The sequence below is a fragment of the Protopterus annectens genome, chromosome 10.part0, assembly GCF_019279795.1.
Source record: "Protopterus annectens isolate FY-2018-M chromosome 10.part0, PAN1.0, whole genome shotgun sequence".
Taxonomy (NCBI): Eukaryota; Metazoa; Chordata; order Ceratodontiformes; family Protopteridae; genus Protopterus; species Protopterus annectens.
In genome coordinates, this window is record NC_056744.1 from 1,304,514,616 (window position 1) to 1,304,533,460 (window position 18,845).

Below are 18,845 nucleotides of genomic sequence, written 5' to 3' on the forward strand. Positions count from 1 at the left end.
TATAATTCCAGAGTGGGGGATGGTGTTGAAAGCCTTGGCGAGATCTAGACGGGCTGTGAAAACCACCTTGCCCTCATCTACAGCTTTGGTGACTGCTTCAAAGAAGTCTATCAGGTTTAGGAGACATGATCTGCCTTTAACAAACCTGAACCGGGTAGAGTCCAGAGTTTGGAGATTACCAATGTCTTTGTTTAGAAGTTCCATGTTGATACATTCCATGGCCTTGCAGACCAGGCTCTTCAGGCTAATGGGGCAGTAGTTCCCGGGGTCCATGGTGGAGCCCCCTTTGTGGAGTGGGAAAACTGTTGCTGTACGTCATTCAGTGGGCACAAAGCCTGACGTGAGGCTATGATTGAACATGGTACTTAGGTGGGGGCCAGTTCATTCTGTAGTTCATGTAGAACACAGCCTGGGATGTTGTCAGGTCCCATGGATGCTGTGTTCTTGGCTTTGGAGAGTGTGGTTTTTACTTGTGCAGCCGTGATTACAGGAATTTTGCATTCTTCCAGTATAGAGATGGGCTCTTTATGGGGTGAGAGGGGGGTAAAGTTAGCACTGAACCTATCTGCCAGGATGTTGGCAATATCAGTTGGTTCTGTATATTTACTGCCATTGTGCTGTAACTCAGAGCAGATCTGACTGTTGCCATTGAGATTCTTGACATAGCTATAGAATGCTTTGTGGTTGTCTTTAGAAACAGTGGTGATTTTGTTTTCGTAACTAGCTTTGGAGGATTTTATGAGGGATCTCAGTTTCTTACTAAGGCTGACCAAGGAGTTCCTCCAATCATGGGATTTTACTCTTTTTTGTAGCAGTTTCTTTCTTCTGTTGTAGAGTTTGTTTATGTCAGGAGACCACCAGATTGGCTTCTTTTTTTGGAGGATAGCATCTTGGTTCTGTTAGGGATAGCACGATCCATGCATTCGTGTAAGTGCTTATAAAGTGCATTTGTGTAGGGTTCAGCATTCGTACAGCTATTGTCCTTTTGGATGGGTGTGGTGAATTTTCCACTTCTGTCTTAAGAAGTGTGAAGTTGGCTTTGGAGAAATTTTTTACTGTTGTTTCCCCAATGGAGGTGGGGGCAGGATGTGAATGTCTATGGTGAATAGCTTGTGGTCGGCTCTGACCAACAAGGAATTGACCTCTGGTGTGGAACACCGGTCGCCCATGTTGGTAATGACCAGGTCTAGGATATTGCTGCCCCTGGTGGGGGTGTGGATACGTTGATCCAAGGCATTGGAATTTGTGAATTCCAGAAAACGTTGAGCAAAAGAGTTGGTGCATGAGTAGTTTTCCCAGTTAATGGTGGGATAGTTGAAATCACCCATTATTAGGGTGCTGGGTTGTACCCTAATATTTTCCAGTTTATCAAGAAATTTGGAGTGGGAATCCTGGGGCATGGTCGGGGATCTGTAGCAAGCTACAATTTGGATTGTGGTCTTGCCCAGAGTTAGTTACACTTGGATAATCTCGGATGCATTATGCTGAGCAACTAGACTGGAGGTGTGGATATCCTTAATGAATATGGACACGCCTCTGCCTTTAGTGTTTCAGTCCAGGTTAGGTGGGCAAAAGGTGTGGTATGAATTATAGCCTGGTAATGCAGGGGTGCTCTCTGGAGCCCTGAACCAGGTCTCTGTCACTGCACAGATATCGATGTTCTCCATTTTAAGGAGTGCCTCAAGTGAGTCCATTTTGAGGTTTAGACTTCTAGCATTGAGTAGCATTACCCTCAGATTTTGCTTGCTTGTACCTGTTACGGTGGTGAATTTGTCATTTTAACCTTGCCTAAAAAAGGCACTATAGTCGTGGCAAGAGCCTTAGCCAGTATCCGGAATCCCAATGGCAACAGGTGCAGGCCATCTCTGGCAAAGCATCGTGGTTTGTCAGTCATGTCATTCCAGGCAGACAGATACTGGATCCCCTTAGAATGACACCAGAAGCTTAGCCAATTGTTGAAGTCAATCATTTTGTCCTTGTACTGTGGTATCATTCTGGGTGATGGCAGGATGCTACTCAGGGCCCGGGTCATACCTGCCTGGGCTACAAGATCAGAGAGCTCCTCCATGTCTCTTTTCATGTAGTCCATAGAGGTACGTTTCAGGTCATTCATACCAACATGGACAATGACAGAGTCATATTTGTACTTGTTGTTGAGTGACCTGAGTGCGTGCGTTATGTGGCGGATCCTGCCACCTGAAAGGCAGCTGACAGTAACGTTCGCCTTGTTTAGCCTGGTGAGTGAAACATCAGTGTGCCTGACTATAGAGTCACCTATGACTAGAGTGTTGGGTACTTTGTTATGCCTTATGGGTTGTGGTTGGGTGGCACACTGAGTTTGTGGGCTATGTGTTATTTGGGTTGTGTTGGGGGGTGGAGGTTGCTTGTGTTTATGCTTTGGAGGTCTCTGTTGCTTGGGAAGATTTTTATTGAGAGCCTCCTTGAATGTAGGTGTTTGTTTTGTGTTTCTATGTGTGTGCTCTGGTGGTGTAGGTTTTGAGGGACTATGTGATGAGTGTGGTGTGGTGCAAGTGTTTACCCTCTCCTCTTGACTGTCTAGTCCAGTCTTGGGTGAAGAGAGCTTTGCTTCCAGTTTGGCTATATAAGTGCATCTCTTACAGGTTTTAGTGTTGGGTGGTAGGAGGAGAGGGTTGTCTGTGTACATGAGGCAATTGCTGCATTGTCCCAAGATGCCCAGATTCATCAGGTAGGTAGGAGAAAACACCCATAGACATGCCTGGAAAGGTGCTTATTTATTAAGTACTAAAAACTGTTTTCCTCTAGACAAGTGAGGAAATTTCAGTGCTGTAGTAATTTGTAGCTTATTTAGTGCTTACAATGAGTTCTGAACAAGTGCTGAGCTCAAAGAAACAGATCTGAGTGCTAAAATTAAAAAACTGGCTAGTTCTAAGGGAAAATTTGAAGAGCAGACTTTATGGCACTTGGAATATTTTAACCCTAGCTAAGTGGTGATGCATAAAGTGTATTTTTTTAATATAACAGTACCAAATGAGCAAACTGATTTAAACAAATGAACCAATTAACCAATAAAAAGCTAAAACTGAGCCCCGTTCCAGCAGTCTTCGATCAGACAAGTTATAACTGCACACTCCAGCCACTAGGGTGCAATGGAACCTTCTCCAGAAAAAGATGGCCTGGATTAGTGCTCAAGTTATACAAACAAAGCTAGATTCAGCAGCTCTGAATCTAGTCTTGTGCGACAGCAAACAAGGCATACCAATTTCAGAAAGAAACTGTTCAAATAAGCAGGCACAATAAGCCTTTAACCAGAAACTACCAGCTCAGAAGAGCAGAATCTACCCTCTCCTCCCACAAGAGTGCAGACCACACATTCTTAATGTAAAATAACTGGCCCTCAGCCCAAGTGCTTAAACCAGAACTAATACACTTTTAGAATAACAGACACTAAGCCTTCAATCAGCAACTCCCAACTTAGAAAGATGTAAGCTACCTGTTCTGCCACAACAGTGAAGACCACCAACCTTCTTAATGTAAAACAACTGGTCTGAAGCCCAAGTGTTTAAACCAAAGGTTTAGAATAACAGTTACAATTTAATCAGGGTACTAACAAGCAGTAATAAATACAGCAAAATAAATGCAATTAAGTACTTTTAAGAACAGGCAGCAAAAGCAAAATAAAGTAATAATGTAGGAAGAAACACAAATACAGTAAAAGCAGATGAATAAAAGTGCAATTTTTTATAACAATAGAAAACAAGCAAACTGATTTAAACAAATTACCCAATTAACCAGTAAAAAAGCTCAAAACTGAGCCCTGTTCCAGCAGTCTTCAATCAGACAAGTTCTAACTTCACATTCCTGCCAGTAGGGTGCAGGGAAACCTTCTCCAAAAAGATGGCCTGGATTAGTGGTCAATTGGATAATTTCACACCAAACACAAAGGAGCTTCCCGTGGCAAGAAATCAAGAACGAAAATTAAATGCACCAGTTCTACATGCCGCACAACCCAACTCTCAAGAATTCTGCAAGGTAGTGAAATAAATATAGAACTTATTTAAAGTTAAGTGCTTTCTATTCTGATGAAGGCCTCATTTTTTAGGACATACAGCAATTAGCCCAACTATCAATTAAATTAACTACTACCCTGTCCAGTATGGCCCTTAAACCTGACCAAACAGATTAACTGATAAAATGCAGAAGGAAGTAAAACAATGCAGAAAAAATGTCTAAAATGGAAAACATCAGTTCAAAATTGCAAATACAGGTAGACAATTTAAGCACAAACACAAAAATATGTAGTTTCCTGAAATTATCTCTAAAAATCAGCCAGTGCAGAAGCAATTATCCAGTATCAGAGTAGGGTAACCCAAGCAAACACAGGCTGGCCATACAGACTCTGCAGTGAAGACACCAACCACAGCTGGGAACAAAAGTAGAGAAATAAGCCCTGTGAGACAGCAATGTTTACTGCAGAAGTGCACTGCACAGCACTGCTGACATGCAGGATTAAGTCTGGAAGATCAGATGGTATCTATGAAATTCGCCACACCTTTATATGCTATACAATAAACACATATCTGTCATACATGATTTAAAAAGATTACATATGTTCTGAAAAAAAATATAGGTCACAGAAGTGGAATGTGATTCTAAGAAGGAAGCCTTGTAGTTTAACATAGTTTAAGTCATGTCTTTGTTCTGATGAGACAGGAGTATTTGAAACATTTGGTTTGAACTTATGTTTGTTAATTTGAAGAGCATCTAAGGGTAGGTGGGACAGGATGTCTGTTCCATGATAAAATTTTGGAGCATGAAAATAAAAACAATTATTTTTTTGAAGTGGACTGTTTGGGGTTCTGATCTTTTAATTGTGCAGGATCCCTATAACACCAAGACTGGGGAATATGCCCTACACACAGTATTGTGCAGTCTTGGGGTTTGTATATTTAATTAATGGAGGGTATGGGTGCAGCCCCCCATGGGGAGGTGCACGTGGACTTGGCCCCCTTCAAAAATTTTGTTTTTTTACTTGTATGTTCTGGGAGTTTATTTCGGAACATGCAAATAATGTTATCAATTTTTTTTATTAGGTCAACATTTTTCAAACCAATTTTTGAGTGTTTAAATCTTTTTTACAGACCATACACAGATCATTCACACATATATATATATATATATATATATATATACACACATATATATATATATATATATATATATATATATATATATATAGAGAAAGAGAGAGAGAGAGACACACACACACACACACACACACACACACACACACACACACACACACACACACATAAACAAAAACAGATGTAGAGATATATTGATATAGATACAGATATATGCACATAAGTGCATATTCTGCTACAAGCACTTCAGTCCCAGGCTCTTGAAGACCACTATCGCAATCCCAGGGCCTTGAGCATCTGGTAGCTAATGTAAGCTGCTACTTGTGCTCAAACTTGAATACGAATTCAGGTAAGCAGCTTTTGTACCTTACCAGAAAACATTATTCAAGCTTAAGCAAGCTAAGAGTAGCAGCCATGGAAAGGCAGGGGGGACTAGCATTGTACAGTAGAACAGCAATCCAAAAGGGGATTCAGGTTTGGGGAGTTCTTGGGATAGGGAGCAGGAAGGGAGGCTTAGGCTTTGGAAGAAAGAAGGGACTTTTAGGGGAAGAGAGTGAGGACTTGGGTTATGAACTGGATGGGAGTTTTAGGATTAGAGTTAGGGATTTGAAAAGGCTATACAATTTTTAAGGACTGGATGTTGGAGGACTAAGTAGTTAGAAGAGATAAGGCAGCATGCAAGCATGCCACAAATTACAAGCCTGAAAGCAGTTAAATATATATATATATATATATATATATATATATATATATATATATATATATATATACATACACACACACACACATATATATATGTGTGTGTGTGTGTGTGTGTGTGTGTGTGTGTGTGTGTGTGTGTGTGTGTGTGTGTGTGTGTGTGTGTGTGTGTGTGTGTGTGTGTGTGTGCACGCGTGTGTATGTCTGTGTGTGTGAGGGTCTTGTGTAGTAGTAGTACTATCACTGGAAGGGTTTGTTAAGTAATGTCTGTAAGTAATGTGTAGGGCTGAGATCAAGGTCAGCAGCAGGGTTAGAATTAAGGTTAACACACATGGGTAAGATGGTATGAGTGCACTATGACTGGACAATCCTCCATTAGTCAATACTGTCTTAATTGTGACTGGACACTTTCGGATCTCTTTTCTTCTTGGCCAGTAGCACTGAGAGTCTCATTTCTGCGTTCTATAGGGACTGAATTTTTTTTTTAAATCTATTCTTTCTTCTTCTCCATATGGCAGTGAATTGACTAGGACTCCATTCACTTATGTTAATGACAATATATGCTGTTTATTCTTTAAATCTTTTCTGTCACCTGGCTTGCTGTGAAAGCTGTTCAGCCTTCTATATCAGTAAAACTAGTAGAAAGTTAAATCAAAGAATCACTGAACATTTGAGTGCAGTAAAATAAGGTAAATATAATACACTTTATAGACATTTTAAGTGTAGTGAATGTTTGTCATATAAGTTCTGTATTGTACAGAAACTTAAAATGGGTACTTGGAGTGAAATGTTAAGGCTAGAGTGGAAGGAATGATGCTGGCAGTTTAATTTTGTCCTGATCATTTTTCTTTTTTCAATGAAGTTCTTTCTATTAAGCTTAAATTACAGGCTGGGTTAAAATTAATTCAATTAGTTAAATGAGCTCACGTGATTTTACTGAATTTGTTTACATGTTCTTACCTGAATGCATTAACCATTGTGTTAACAAATTATTGCATGTATTTGGGTCACAGTTGGTCATTTTATTAGTATTATTTGTTTAAAATGTGACCATGTAGCTCCATTGATTTATATATATATATATATATATATATATATATATATATATATATATATGGGTCTACTTTATTTCACTGAAAACACACTTCACTTAAACTCATTTTGTTGAAAACTCATTTCACTGAAAATCAGTTGCATGAGGACAATTCACTGAAAGCTTACTTCAATGAAAACTCATTTGACTGAGTTTCAGTCAAATGAGTTTTCAGTGAAGTGAGCTTTCAATGAATTGTGCTCAGGCAACTTATTTTCAGTAAAATGAGTTTAGAATTAAATGGGTTTCAGTGAAATGTGTTATCAGTGAAACAAAGTAGGCCTATATATATATATATATATATATATATATATATATATATATATATATATATATATATATATATATATATATGTGTGTGTGTGTGAGTTTGTAATGAATAATCACTGAAGAGTTTGATCAAATTGCAAAACATCAAACAAACTCAACAACGATTGCCATTAATCATAACTAAAATCACACAAAAATGTAATTGCAGATGTAAACCAATAGCTTACATTTGCGATTATGAAAAATAAAACAAAAAACAGCTTTTTACATGGGAGGCAAAGCACCCACACCCCTGGAAATTAAATATACTAGCTCCATTGCTGCACAAACTTGAAAAAGGGGAAAATACCTTGAATTATGCAATGCTTGACATAATGAACTTTGACCATTACATAATTCGATAAATTGTACCACCATTTCAATATGTGAAAAAAATGCATGCAGCAACCTTTTCGCCACGTTTTAAAATGCATGCAGCAATAACTCGGATACACTTTGTATATATATATATATATATATATATATATATATATATATATATACACACATTATATATGTGTATGTGTAGGAAGGTTGCCTTCTTTAATCCTTGGAACTTAGTATATTCTAAGGTAAAATAAAACTGATAGTGAGCTAGTAAAATGTACAAAGAACATGTTGTAATTCAGACTGGAATCAGTAATCTCACTGAAGGTAGCTGAAATATGCAACCCAACTATTGGAGATATATTTTAAATATAAGGAAAAGTTCAAAACTGTCTTATATACATTTTATGGGGAGAAGGTATACTACCTAAAATAATATGGCATATGAAAAAGGTACAAGTTCTTATACAGTACAGACTTGAGTATGTTTTACAAAGGGCAAAATGATGTTACTAAGCAAAGTGAACTGTGCTGGAAAAGTATACCAGGAACTTCATAATGATTGTGCCTGAAAGATTAGCAATAGTAGCAGGGCAATTATTTTATGAAAGGACAGAATGTTTGAGATACATTGGAATTACTGTTTTTAAAACATTCATTGATGCATGTTCTGTGTTCTCTTTAAATATTTATTTTAAAGTGATGTGTTTGGAAATGTAATTAATACTGGAGTCTTTACCCTTTATTAAATATGTAAGACCCATGGAAACTTAGGATCCGTCTGCACTGTAGACAAGAAATAGTAGAACAGAAACTTTGGTTTAAAGTCTCACCCAAAATATAATGCCTTTGCAACACAGCAATGCCTAATGCTGCAGTGCAGAGTTAATCCTGCAATATAATTCCAAAGGCCTGGTGTGGTGACTGGATCCATAGACTTCTGATTCTTCAACAACAGATGATAATAAGCAAACTGGTTATCCATCAACACCATCAGTGTTCCTGATGTTTGGGCGGCTTTCCCCAGCACCATAATTGCAAGCAAAATAAAGCAACCAGTGCCTGCATATACATTTCAAAGAATGTAAATTATCATAAAGTGGCTCTCTTGGCCAAAACTAAAGTTTAGAAAAAGATGACTTTTCCATTTTAAATTTTGAAATATTATAATCTCTGCTAAACTTTGATTCTGAGGCTATTAAACTCCTTGTCACAGTTCTGTTGGAGAATATTTCAGCTGATGGCATTTTTGTGGCAGCTGAATGCATGAATGCAAACTTAAATGCCCCCATTGCAATGTGCAGGCAATGTGAAAGTTCAACATACTGTTTGCCATACATATGAAATAAAAAAAAATGCTCCCTCCACAAATTAACTGTGTCCAGAGTAAGCAAAGTAGTAAAAGCATTATATAACTCCAACACAGAAACACAGCAGAATAACGTTTATTAAGGAGGTTAGCACATTCACACACTGGTGCTACTTCAGACAACGTACAAAAATGCTTGACTAATGCTATTAATAGTAGAATCAAAATGCAATCAACCAATCAGATAGCATTCTTCATAAAAATATGTTAATGTGGAAGGTCCCTAGATTTCAAGAGAGGCTTTAAAGAGACCCTACCATTCAAGCCAGGAAGTCTAGCTGCCTGTAACCTGACTATCCATGAAAACTCCTTGCTTCCAGTGTAGTTTCTAAAATCACCCAGTCACTTGCTCTCCTTTACAACCTCAATTACCATGAAACTAAGTAAACAAAGAAAGTGGAAAAAAGTGCCAAAAGCAAACTGATAACCAAAAGTAAGGCACTGGAAGGTTCACCAGAATAAAACCCACTGTTTTATTGATCACACACAAAAATAAAAAAGAGTAAAGCACATCCAGAACGCATTAACAGTATCACCACGTTTTCATCACAAAAACTTCTTAAGATGAGCATACCAACTTCTGAAACCCCTTTATATACAGAAACATCTCCAATTAATCAGTTAGCAAACTGTTATGCTTTTAAAAACACAGTGCAAAAAATACTATATACACAAACAATGAAACACAATAAGTAAAGAAGTGCATAGAAAATCATTTGTTGGTCAAGCAGAAATCTTGTAAAACACATACATTATTTACAATTTGTAAAAACTTGTAAACAGAAAATAAATATTTAAAAGTTTAAAACCCTTATAAAACCACATTTAAAACACTGTTGTATAAGTCATACAAATTGTTGAACAGCACCATCACTACTAGTTATCATGGTTTAAATTAAATGGTTTCATTGAAGCCAGTCTTAAAGCTTAGGTCATCTAAACTTTAAATTATGTGACTGTCCATGAAACTAAACATATGTGCAGCGCCCCCTTCCATTGTATGTTTAGCCAATCCACTCCTGTTGTCTCCTATCTGGGTGCTGTACAAATGTTCCCTCATCCTCTCAAATAGAGGATGATTTGTTTTACCTATGTAAAAACTGATGTATAAGTTGCAGAGGGTAAGATAAATCACATTTGATGAACGACAGTCTGCAACCACTGTAAACCTAAAAATGTTATAATGAGGTGAACAAAAGAGTTAGATGTATCAACATAAAAGCAGAAACTGCACCTCCCACACTTCATCATGCTTGGCTTCAGACCAGAAGGAGCTGCAGGTATATGATGATTCATCCTATAACAATTTTTTTTTTTTGTTATATCTAATATGTGGCCTATTACCTGCTATATCTCCTACAGACTTATATGTTTGCAAGATTGCCCAATTACAACAAATAACCCTACATATCACTTCAATATCATTGGCATAAAACAGAGTGATGGGGACTATGCCCCTATCAGATATCCTAGTCCTCCCGATTGCCCATCATTGCCAGTGGCTCCTAGTGTTTCTGAAAAACACATTCTAGTCTTGTTAGCCCTTAAGTCTACTACTTCCTTGCAAACATCCTCAACCTCTCTTGGTCTATAGCCCCTTCTCTTAAAATCATCACTTAGAGTGACTTCTTGGCTTGAATGGTAGGGTCTCTTTAAAGCCTCTCTTGAAATCTAGAGATCTTCCACATTAACATTTTATGAAGAGAGCTATCTAATTGGTTGAGTGCATTTTGATTCGACTACTAATAAAGTTAGTTAAGCATTTTTGTATATGGTCTGAAGAAGCACCACAGTGTGTAAAAGCACTAACCTCCTTAATAAACATCATTCTGTGTGATTTTACCAGTGCTGAGTTTCTGTGTTGGAGTTATATACATATGAAATAACTGACTGATGTTTCGGGTAACAGAAGCTCTTTACTGATATGAGCTGACAACTTTTAATTATATACATAAGATTAAAATGTGGTTATAAACAACACAAAGTTAAATCCTGGAGTATTATAACTTTTGAAGAATGGTTAGATTTTCTTTAAATCATCTGCATATCATTTTTATATATTTGTTGGACTAGATTCTAAAGGCTTATGATTTTACATGTAAATATTTGCAGTTTCTAAAATAATGACTGCAGTGATGTGGAATATTTTTGCCATTGTGCAAATTTATTAGTAAAAAGGTAAAAAAAAACAGCTGAAACTGCTTCTAGAGGACAATAATATGTATTACTAAAAAACAAAACAAAAATCAGTAGTCACTTTCATTCCTTCCCTATTAATATAGAAGCTCATCAGGCTGGTTAATCTATTCAAATATTGTCCTATATAAAGGCTCAATCATGTATTACATCATAAAAAAGGCATTCAATAAAATTGCAGAATATACATTCAATAAGAAAAAAAGAGGCAAAATGCAATGTCTCAGGATCTAATAAACAATTAATTAAAACAAACTCTGAATGCTGCAATAAGGATATATAATGTCAACTGTCAAAATATCAAAAACAAATGGTAAATAAAATGTTAACACACTACCATGCATGCACCAAAAACTAACCTTGTCACATTCAATTTCCAACAAAACAAACAGGGCAGCAAGCCCTCCTGCTCCAACATGCCTTCTCCTAATTATATATATATATATATATATATATATATATATATATATATATATATATATACTAACTCTGAGACAACACAATCCCCAAGGAAATGGGATATTCACCCACCCAGGGATTGTCGATCTTGCATACCTGCTGAACTTCTGTATATGTCGATCAAATGTAAATACTTGCTGGCTAACTAGCATTTCAACCAACTATACACACACACACACACACACACACACACATATATATAGATATAGATATCTATATCTATCTATATAGATAGATAGATAGATATATGCATACATAAACAAACACACACACACACACACACACACACACACATCTATATATATATATGGATCTAGGACATTTCACCGAATGCACATTTCACTGAAACGCAGATCACCGAACACAAATCACCGAAAGCACAATTCACTGAAAACACAATTCACCGAAACACATTTCACCGAAAGTGGTTTAAGGCCTTGTCTCCACTGTAGTGCAACCCTGGAGTCAATATATTTAGTAGGAGGGTGTGGGGGACAGCGCCCCCACATTGGGGGGGTGTGGGGGACAGATTCCCCCCACATATTTAAAGTATATATCATGTCTGGATAAGAGTAATATATTGCAATTGCAAGTATGCATGTATATAGTTTAACATATTTAAAATATGTGGGGGGCTATGCCCCCCACACCCCCTCTACTATATATACCAACTCCAGAGTCGCACTACAGTGGGGTCAAGTCCATATACCACTTCCGGTGAAATGTGTTTTGGTGAATTGTGTTTTCTGTGAATTGAGCTTTTGGTGAAAAGTGCACACTAATTTAACTTTTGGGGAAATGTCGTAGATCCATATATAGATATATATATATATATATATATATATATATATATATATATATATATATATATATATATATATTCCACTCATCCAAATGGTGCACATAACGATGAAGTGAAATGGAGAGCCAAATAACAGCTCCAACCACTGATGATACCATAGGGTGAAATTTGTGGTCTGTCCCTTGCCATTTCTTATATATGATATTTTTGCAACTGTTTAAATTAAACTAATTAAAATCAATTTTGTATTGCACAATTTTGCGATTATATGTGGTTACAATTGCTGGAGCATAGTGGTTGAATATATATATATATATATATATATATATATATATATATATATATATATATATATATAAAAACATCTAAATGTATGTTCATCCATCAAAAATTCAGTACATCAAGAGAGAAGATGATGAATGAGCAGCTTATGGAAAAGAAAACAAAAACAGAACAATCATTGTTTTTTGCAGTGCAGTAAGCCCCTCTTGCTGACCGCACACCCCTTTATAATTATATATACCACCTCCGAGATCACACTATAGTGGGGAAAGAGCAAATTCCCCAGTCTCCAGCATGCCATGATCTCACACTCACAAAATGCTAGTACAAGTGATCAGATGATTTTTCAATTAGCTGTACCAGCTTTTTGTCTGTTCAACAACTGGTACTTTTGACCAGTTGTTGGCATCCGATATGGATAGATAGATAGATAGATAGATAGATAGATAGATAGATAGATAGATAGATAGACAGACAGATAGAGATATGGGTATAGATATAGACATAGATATGCAGATTGCAGGGGATAATAATGCAAAAAATGTAAAACTAGTGTTTAAAAGCTCTGTTTTTCACTTTACATTTAAACACAGAATTATTCAAACATAGGTATTTGAAAGTTTCTAATAATATATGCCAAAAATATTGTTTATAATTAAGAATGTGGGCCTGAAAACCCTGGCTGGGACTAAATTTGCTCATTGCTGATCTGTGCCCTACCCTTGTAAACAAACATAAATAAATTAATAACCTGACACTACTTAGCTCCTCCTCTCACTGCTTTATGGCTCTTCTATCCTTACTAACTTCCAGGCAAAACAAAAAGCAAAACTCGAACAATGCTATAATAAAGTGACTAAATTTGCAGAAAGTACTGGTTTCAGAACTCACCACTGCATAACACTAAGAAGCCTAAATTACCCCATGAACTAGCGTATACACGGCTTCTTACCACCTATAAAATTATCCAGCATCCATCTTCATGCCCAGCACTAAATACCATTCTACGCCACTATGCTCCCACTTGGTCACTACAATCAAGTGACCAAAAACCTATTAAATCTGCTGGGCATGGTCTGTAGTCATACCATGTTGCTAAGGCCTGGAACTCCTTACCTGTATCCATCAGGTCAAAACCCTCTCTCCAGTCCTTTAAAACCATTCTGAAACAAGATCTGGCTCTGTTCTTGCTCAAACCAGGAAAAACTAGATCTCAAAATATGAACAAGTACCTGTTCATACCTTACACCTCCTTACTCACCCTCCTTCACTCACTTCCTTACTTCAGTTTCTCTCCCTGACTCTCTTTCTAAATATGCCATAACACTGTTTTTTGTTCTCACTTCATATTGCAATTCCCTTTTGTACTATATTACCTTTAATTTCTCTAAACTGGATAAAATTTCTCTAAATATTAAATCACTGTCACATAAGTTATATGTCTTCTTAATCAAAGCTTTCAAATTATGTCTAATTTGGTATAATTGTTTAAGCTGTAGAGATTTTTGCATTAGTTTTGTAAAATTGTTGTTTTTAAAATGCTTTTAGAATACTTTTGATCTTTTCTTCCCTGGTCTCCACTGAAAACTGGCATCTATCCAATCAGACTTTCCTGGTAATCAAATGTCAGTGAATAAAATAAATCATTTTTAACAGATAGACAGTTCTGACAGCATAACTTAAGAAGGATTACTGAAGGGGAATGCTGATCTCGCATTCACGGTCAGAGCTCAAGCACTTTAGCACTTCATAGCTGTAACAAGCCACTTGTAATATTTGTAGTTAATGGTTTACTGCAATTTTCCAGCAAGAGGACCTGTTTCTTGGTCCTCAAATTAGACTTGAGGGGGCTGTGAAATTAGGGAACTGTACAAGGTGCCAGAATGCCTTGCTACATTTGTGCTTACAAGGTCAACTTTCAGATCCAAGCAGTTTTTTTTCAAAGCACACATGCCCAGCATTTTGGAAAGTTCCCATCTAATGTGTGTGTGTGTGTGTGTGTGTGTGTGTGTGTGTGTGTGTGTGTGTGTGTGTGTGTGTGTGTGTGCATATGTCTGTCTGACTAGAAATAGCTTCAGTTTTGAACTTCTGTTGCATTTTCATAGAGGAAACAATTACAATTTATGTACAGTTTCATATATATGTGTGTATATATATATATATATATATATATATATATATATATATATATATATATATTCTGCTTTACAGAAAAAGAGCCAACATATAAACAAATAGTTATGATCAGTGACCTAAGATAATTCTTTGTAGTACAAGAGTTACAATTTTTACAGAAAAAGTAAGGGTAGGAGCAGAGTGTTTTACACTTAATGCTGCCACATACACAGTAGCTAGAAGCAAAGTATCCCTCTGATGAATGAGCAGCTCTAAAAGCTAACAATTTTTGTGATAGCACAAAACCTATTCTGCTTTTAAAGCTGTGAAAATCCTTTAGACAATAATCTATGGTTGCTTTGGTTAATGCTCTAACATGATAGTACAACATAACAGCATTAAATGCATCTTATGTTTAAGCACCTTTCTTACATCAGAAAGGTGTTAACAAGGTTACCTTCTTCAAGACTTCAGGTCATAATTGCAGTGCATGGTGTGCAAAAATGTGTCATTAAATACATTAGATGATTAGGCGATTGTAATATGCTGAAACTTGTGGCATCAATGTTGTTTTCACTACAGTCCATACAGCAGGAAGTAAGTAAATAGTTGTCATGCTGCTTCAGTTTCAAAATGATACAATGAGTACAACCATCTGATGAAACAAGAACATTTTTAAATGATCTGTACATTTTAAACTGCAGCAAAGTGCAACCATTGTTAGTACTATTTGGAAACATATATTTATTTACAAACCCAACTGATGCCTAACAGAAACTGTCTAAAGTGCCTGTTTACTTTCAATGACCTTATAAAAGCAGTGTTTTCTTTTCAAATTACAATTTTATTCATTTACTTATGTTATAGATAATCAGCACCATGGAACCTCAAGTTTCAAATGGCCCGACTTCTAATACGACGAACGGACCTGCTAGCAATAGTAGAAACTGTCCATCACCCATGCAGACAGGGACTGCCACAGATGACAGCAAGACGAACCTGATAGTCAACTATTTACCACAGACTATGACGCAAGAAGAATTTAGAAGTCTCTTTGGCAGTATTGGTGAAATAGAATCATGCAAACTTGTGCGTGACAAGATTACAGGTGGGCTATTTACTAGTGTTTGCCTAAAACATTTTAGCTTATCTGTATGCGTGGCTCAGTTTAAAAGCAAAAGTCAGTATAACTGCATACATCTTTGAGAAATATAACATAAGCCAAAATGCTATGTACTAAATTTAAAAGAGTATATAAAACAGGTTGCCTAGAACTGCTTGCACAAAATGCATCTACATGCTTATTAAATCCATGTTATAGAAGTAATTTCTGCAAAGTGCACATTTATTTTGTAATATGTGCACTTTTAACATTGCCAGTGGTACTGAATAGAGAAAAAAGGGATTCAGAAGTAGATAAGGTAAACTGCAAGACTCTCAAAACTCTCAGAAAGGTGAGAAACAAGCTGTTCATCAAAAGGGAAGAAAGCTTTTATTTAAATTCTGCACACATTTAGACCATTGACAGCACAGACAGCAACATAAGGTGGGAGTCTCAGTCTATATAAGCAACAAACATAAGTCTACATTAGTTAAACAGGTAAGTGCCCTGGAATGTATCCATGTGCAAATTACCATAGACAAAGTCCCATACCGTATCCTGGCAACTTACAGGTCACCTTCTCTGTCCCTAGAATCCCATAGCTTATATCAGGACATACCATTAAACCAAATACCTATTCATGGGAGACCTTAATTTCCTTTATGCAGAGTGAGAAAATTATACTGACTCATACTCATAGGTACAATGATTCCTGAACTTCATTAACACAAATACCCTTGACCAGATACTGCACACACCCACCAGAGGTTCAAACATACTAGACCCATACTCACCATTATGGGAGAGCTCTGCCCCCCTGTGTCACATTCTCACTGATCTCAAAAATCAAAAAAATCTGTCTCCTTTGAAATAAAAATCAACTTGGTAATGCCAGCAAACCCTCTAACAGTTAGGAACTATTCCAAAGCAAATTACATCCTATTAAGTAATAGTTTGTCAAAATTCAATGCCCCTCCCAACCTTGAGTTTGCAGCACCCTATGCAGAATTGTTCACAGAGACCCTGTACAACCATGTACATGGATGTATAGAGGCTACTGTAGCTACTAGAAGTAAGCCCAAAACAAACTTTAAAAACATACTACACTGGTGGAATCCTAAGCTTATTATCCTAAGCTTGGAATTAAGCTTACATAACAAAAGTAAAAATCATGACTAAAATCAGGAACAGCATTTCCATAGTGACAGGATATCTCTATACTAAACAGGAAACTAAGAGGACTAATAAAGTCCAACAAGGCCAGTTATGAGGTCAGGTAGCCTCACAGGCCAAAGACAATCACAAGGCCTTCTATATCTTTGTCTGAAACCTCAAAGACAGCACACTGATGTGCGCTGTCTTTGTGGTTTCAGACATAAAAGTTAGTACACATCAGTGTGCCAAACTGATGGTCAATGGCGCCACCTTCACTGAGTGTAGTGACATCGTGAATATGCTGGCTGACAAATTCAGCTCAAACTTCACCGGGTACAACCTGATATTTGTTACAGATTTCTATGACGTGACTGATTCATCTATATCAAGTGAAGTTCAGACAAGAAAAATAGAACAGGTCAAAACTACACCAAATTAAAATAAAAAAATCAAGTTTTCTTTTTCTCATAGAGGCAAAGCTTCCACACCCCTATATAACGTGATTTGTCCCTCATACATCCAAAACAATAAAATAATCAACTCTTGCATCATGGCTTATTGAAAGTAAGGTAAAAATCTTCCTTACAGTGACTTTCTTCAATGTTTTTTTTTTTTTTTTTTTTGACAATCACATAATCATCAAACACTTGTCATACTACTGATGAAGATGCTTTGAAAAGTACTGGTTCTGTTACTATGTTCTGCCATACTCGACAAGACACTGCCTTCTTACACTACATTTTATTCCCAATAGCGGTCTTCTGGAATAGTTTTCTGATCTAGTTTCCAGTCCTGTATTCTTCAAATCAGCTTAGGTCCAAACAGCACCAAATTTAATTTCCATACCATTATCCTATAAGCCATAGTAACAACAACTTCACTCAAGTTCAGATACATTATACTCACTAGGTTTCTCTGGCCGGTGTTGGTAGCAAACCAGCCAGTGAAATGGATCAGGCTTAAATGGAATCAAATCTGCTGCCCATCCTCCAGATATTCTGCTTTCAAGAACTCCCCTAGACTGCACTTTTGAGTTCTGTTCATAAATATTCTGGGGTCAGAGTGGTCCGGGGTGACCACTGTTGCCGCCTTTTACTTCTGTTCTACCTGCCTATTCTCTAAACAAGTCTATAAAAAAAGACAGTAGAGATTTTGCACTGGTTCTCACCCAGCATGCCTTTCTGTTCCCTCTTCACTTTATAGGACGAACATGTATCAAATATACATGGACTGATTTAAGCAAGAAAATGAGACAGTGTGGGTATTGTCTGATCACTGCACACACTATGAGATGAGCCGTGGTTCGACTACGAATTGTGGAGTTACATTCAGATGAAGCCTACATCTGGATGAACAAACAGCTGTGTCTTCATCTGATAAAACAAAAACAATCTTTTTTTTTTGAAGGTGTCAAGTCTCCATGCACCTTCCATGTGAGGGTCTTTGTTTTCATACTCCCTGATTTATATATACTTACTCTATGATCCCACAACCACAGAGAAGAGGGGAAGAATAAAAAAAGTAGTAAATTGCTGGCATAGATGGATGAAGTCTTTACTACATCCCTGATGACCTGAGTTTCGCTACCACTCAGGCACTGGAAGATTCTGGTGCAGGAACGTGGAAGAGAGTCGCTGATGTCAGCTCACACATCCTAGGGGAAGAAATTGTTAGATCTGGTTGGCTGATTACCACCATACAGGTGGAGGCATGAAGCAATGAATATGGCATAAACTGGGATGTGAACTTGGCCAAGCCAGGCTGGTGATAGTAGTTCTCTGCAGTATGTGTTTGAATGCCCAGACTTATAGGAG

The 18,845-nt window shown here is 37.0% G+C and overlaps 1 protein-coding gene across 8 annotated transcripts in view; it reads left to right on the forward strand.

Moving 5' to 3' along the window:
• Positions 1 to 18,845, forward strand: part of ELAVL4 (ELAV like RNA binding protein 4) — a 731,770-nt gene that overhangs the window by 426,335 nt on the left and 286,590 nt on the right. For all 8 annotated transcript variants that reach the window (XM_044085981.1, XM_044085982.1, XM_044085986.1 and 5 more), the window contains one exon: positions 15,642 to 15,882. In XM_044085981.1, coding sequence (XP_043941916.1) covers positions 15,642 to 15,882 — 241 coding nt within the window. The remainder of the gene's footprint in view (positions 1 to 15,641; positions 15,883 to 18,845) is intronic.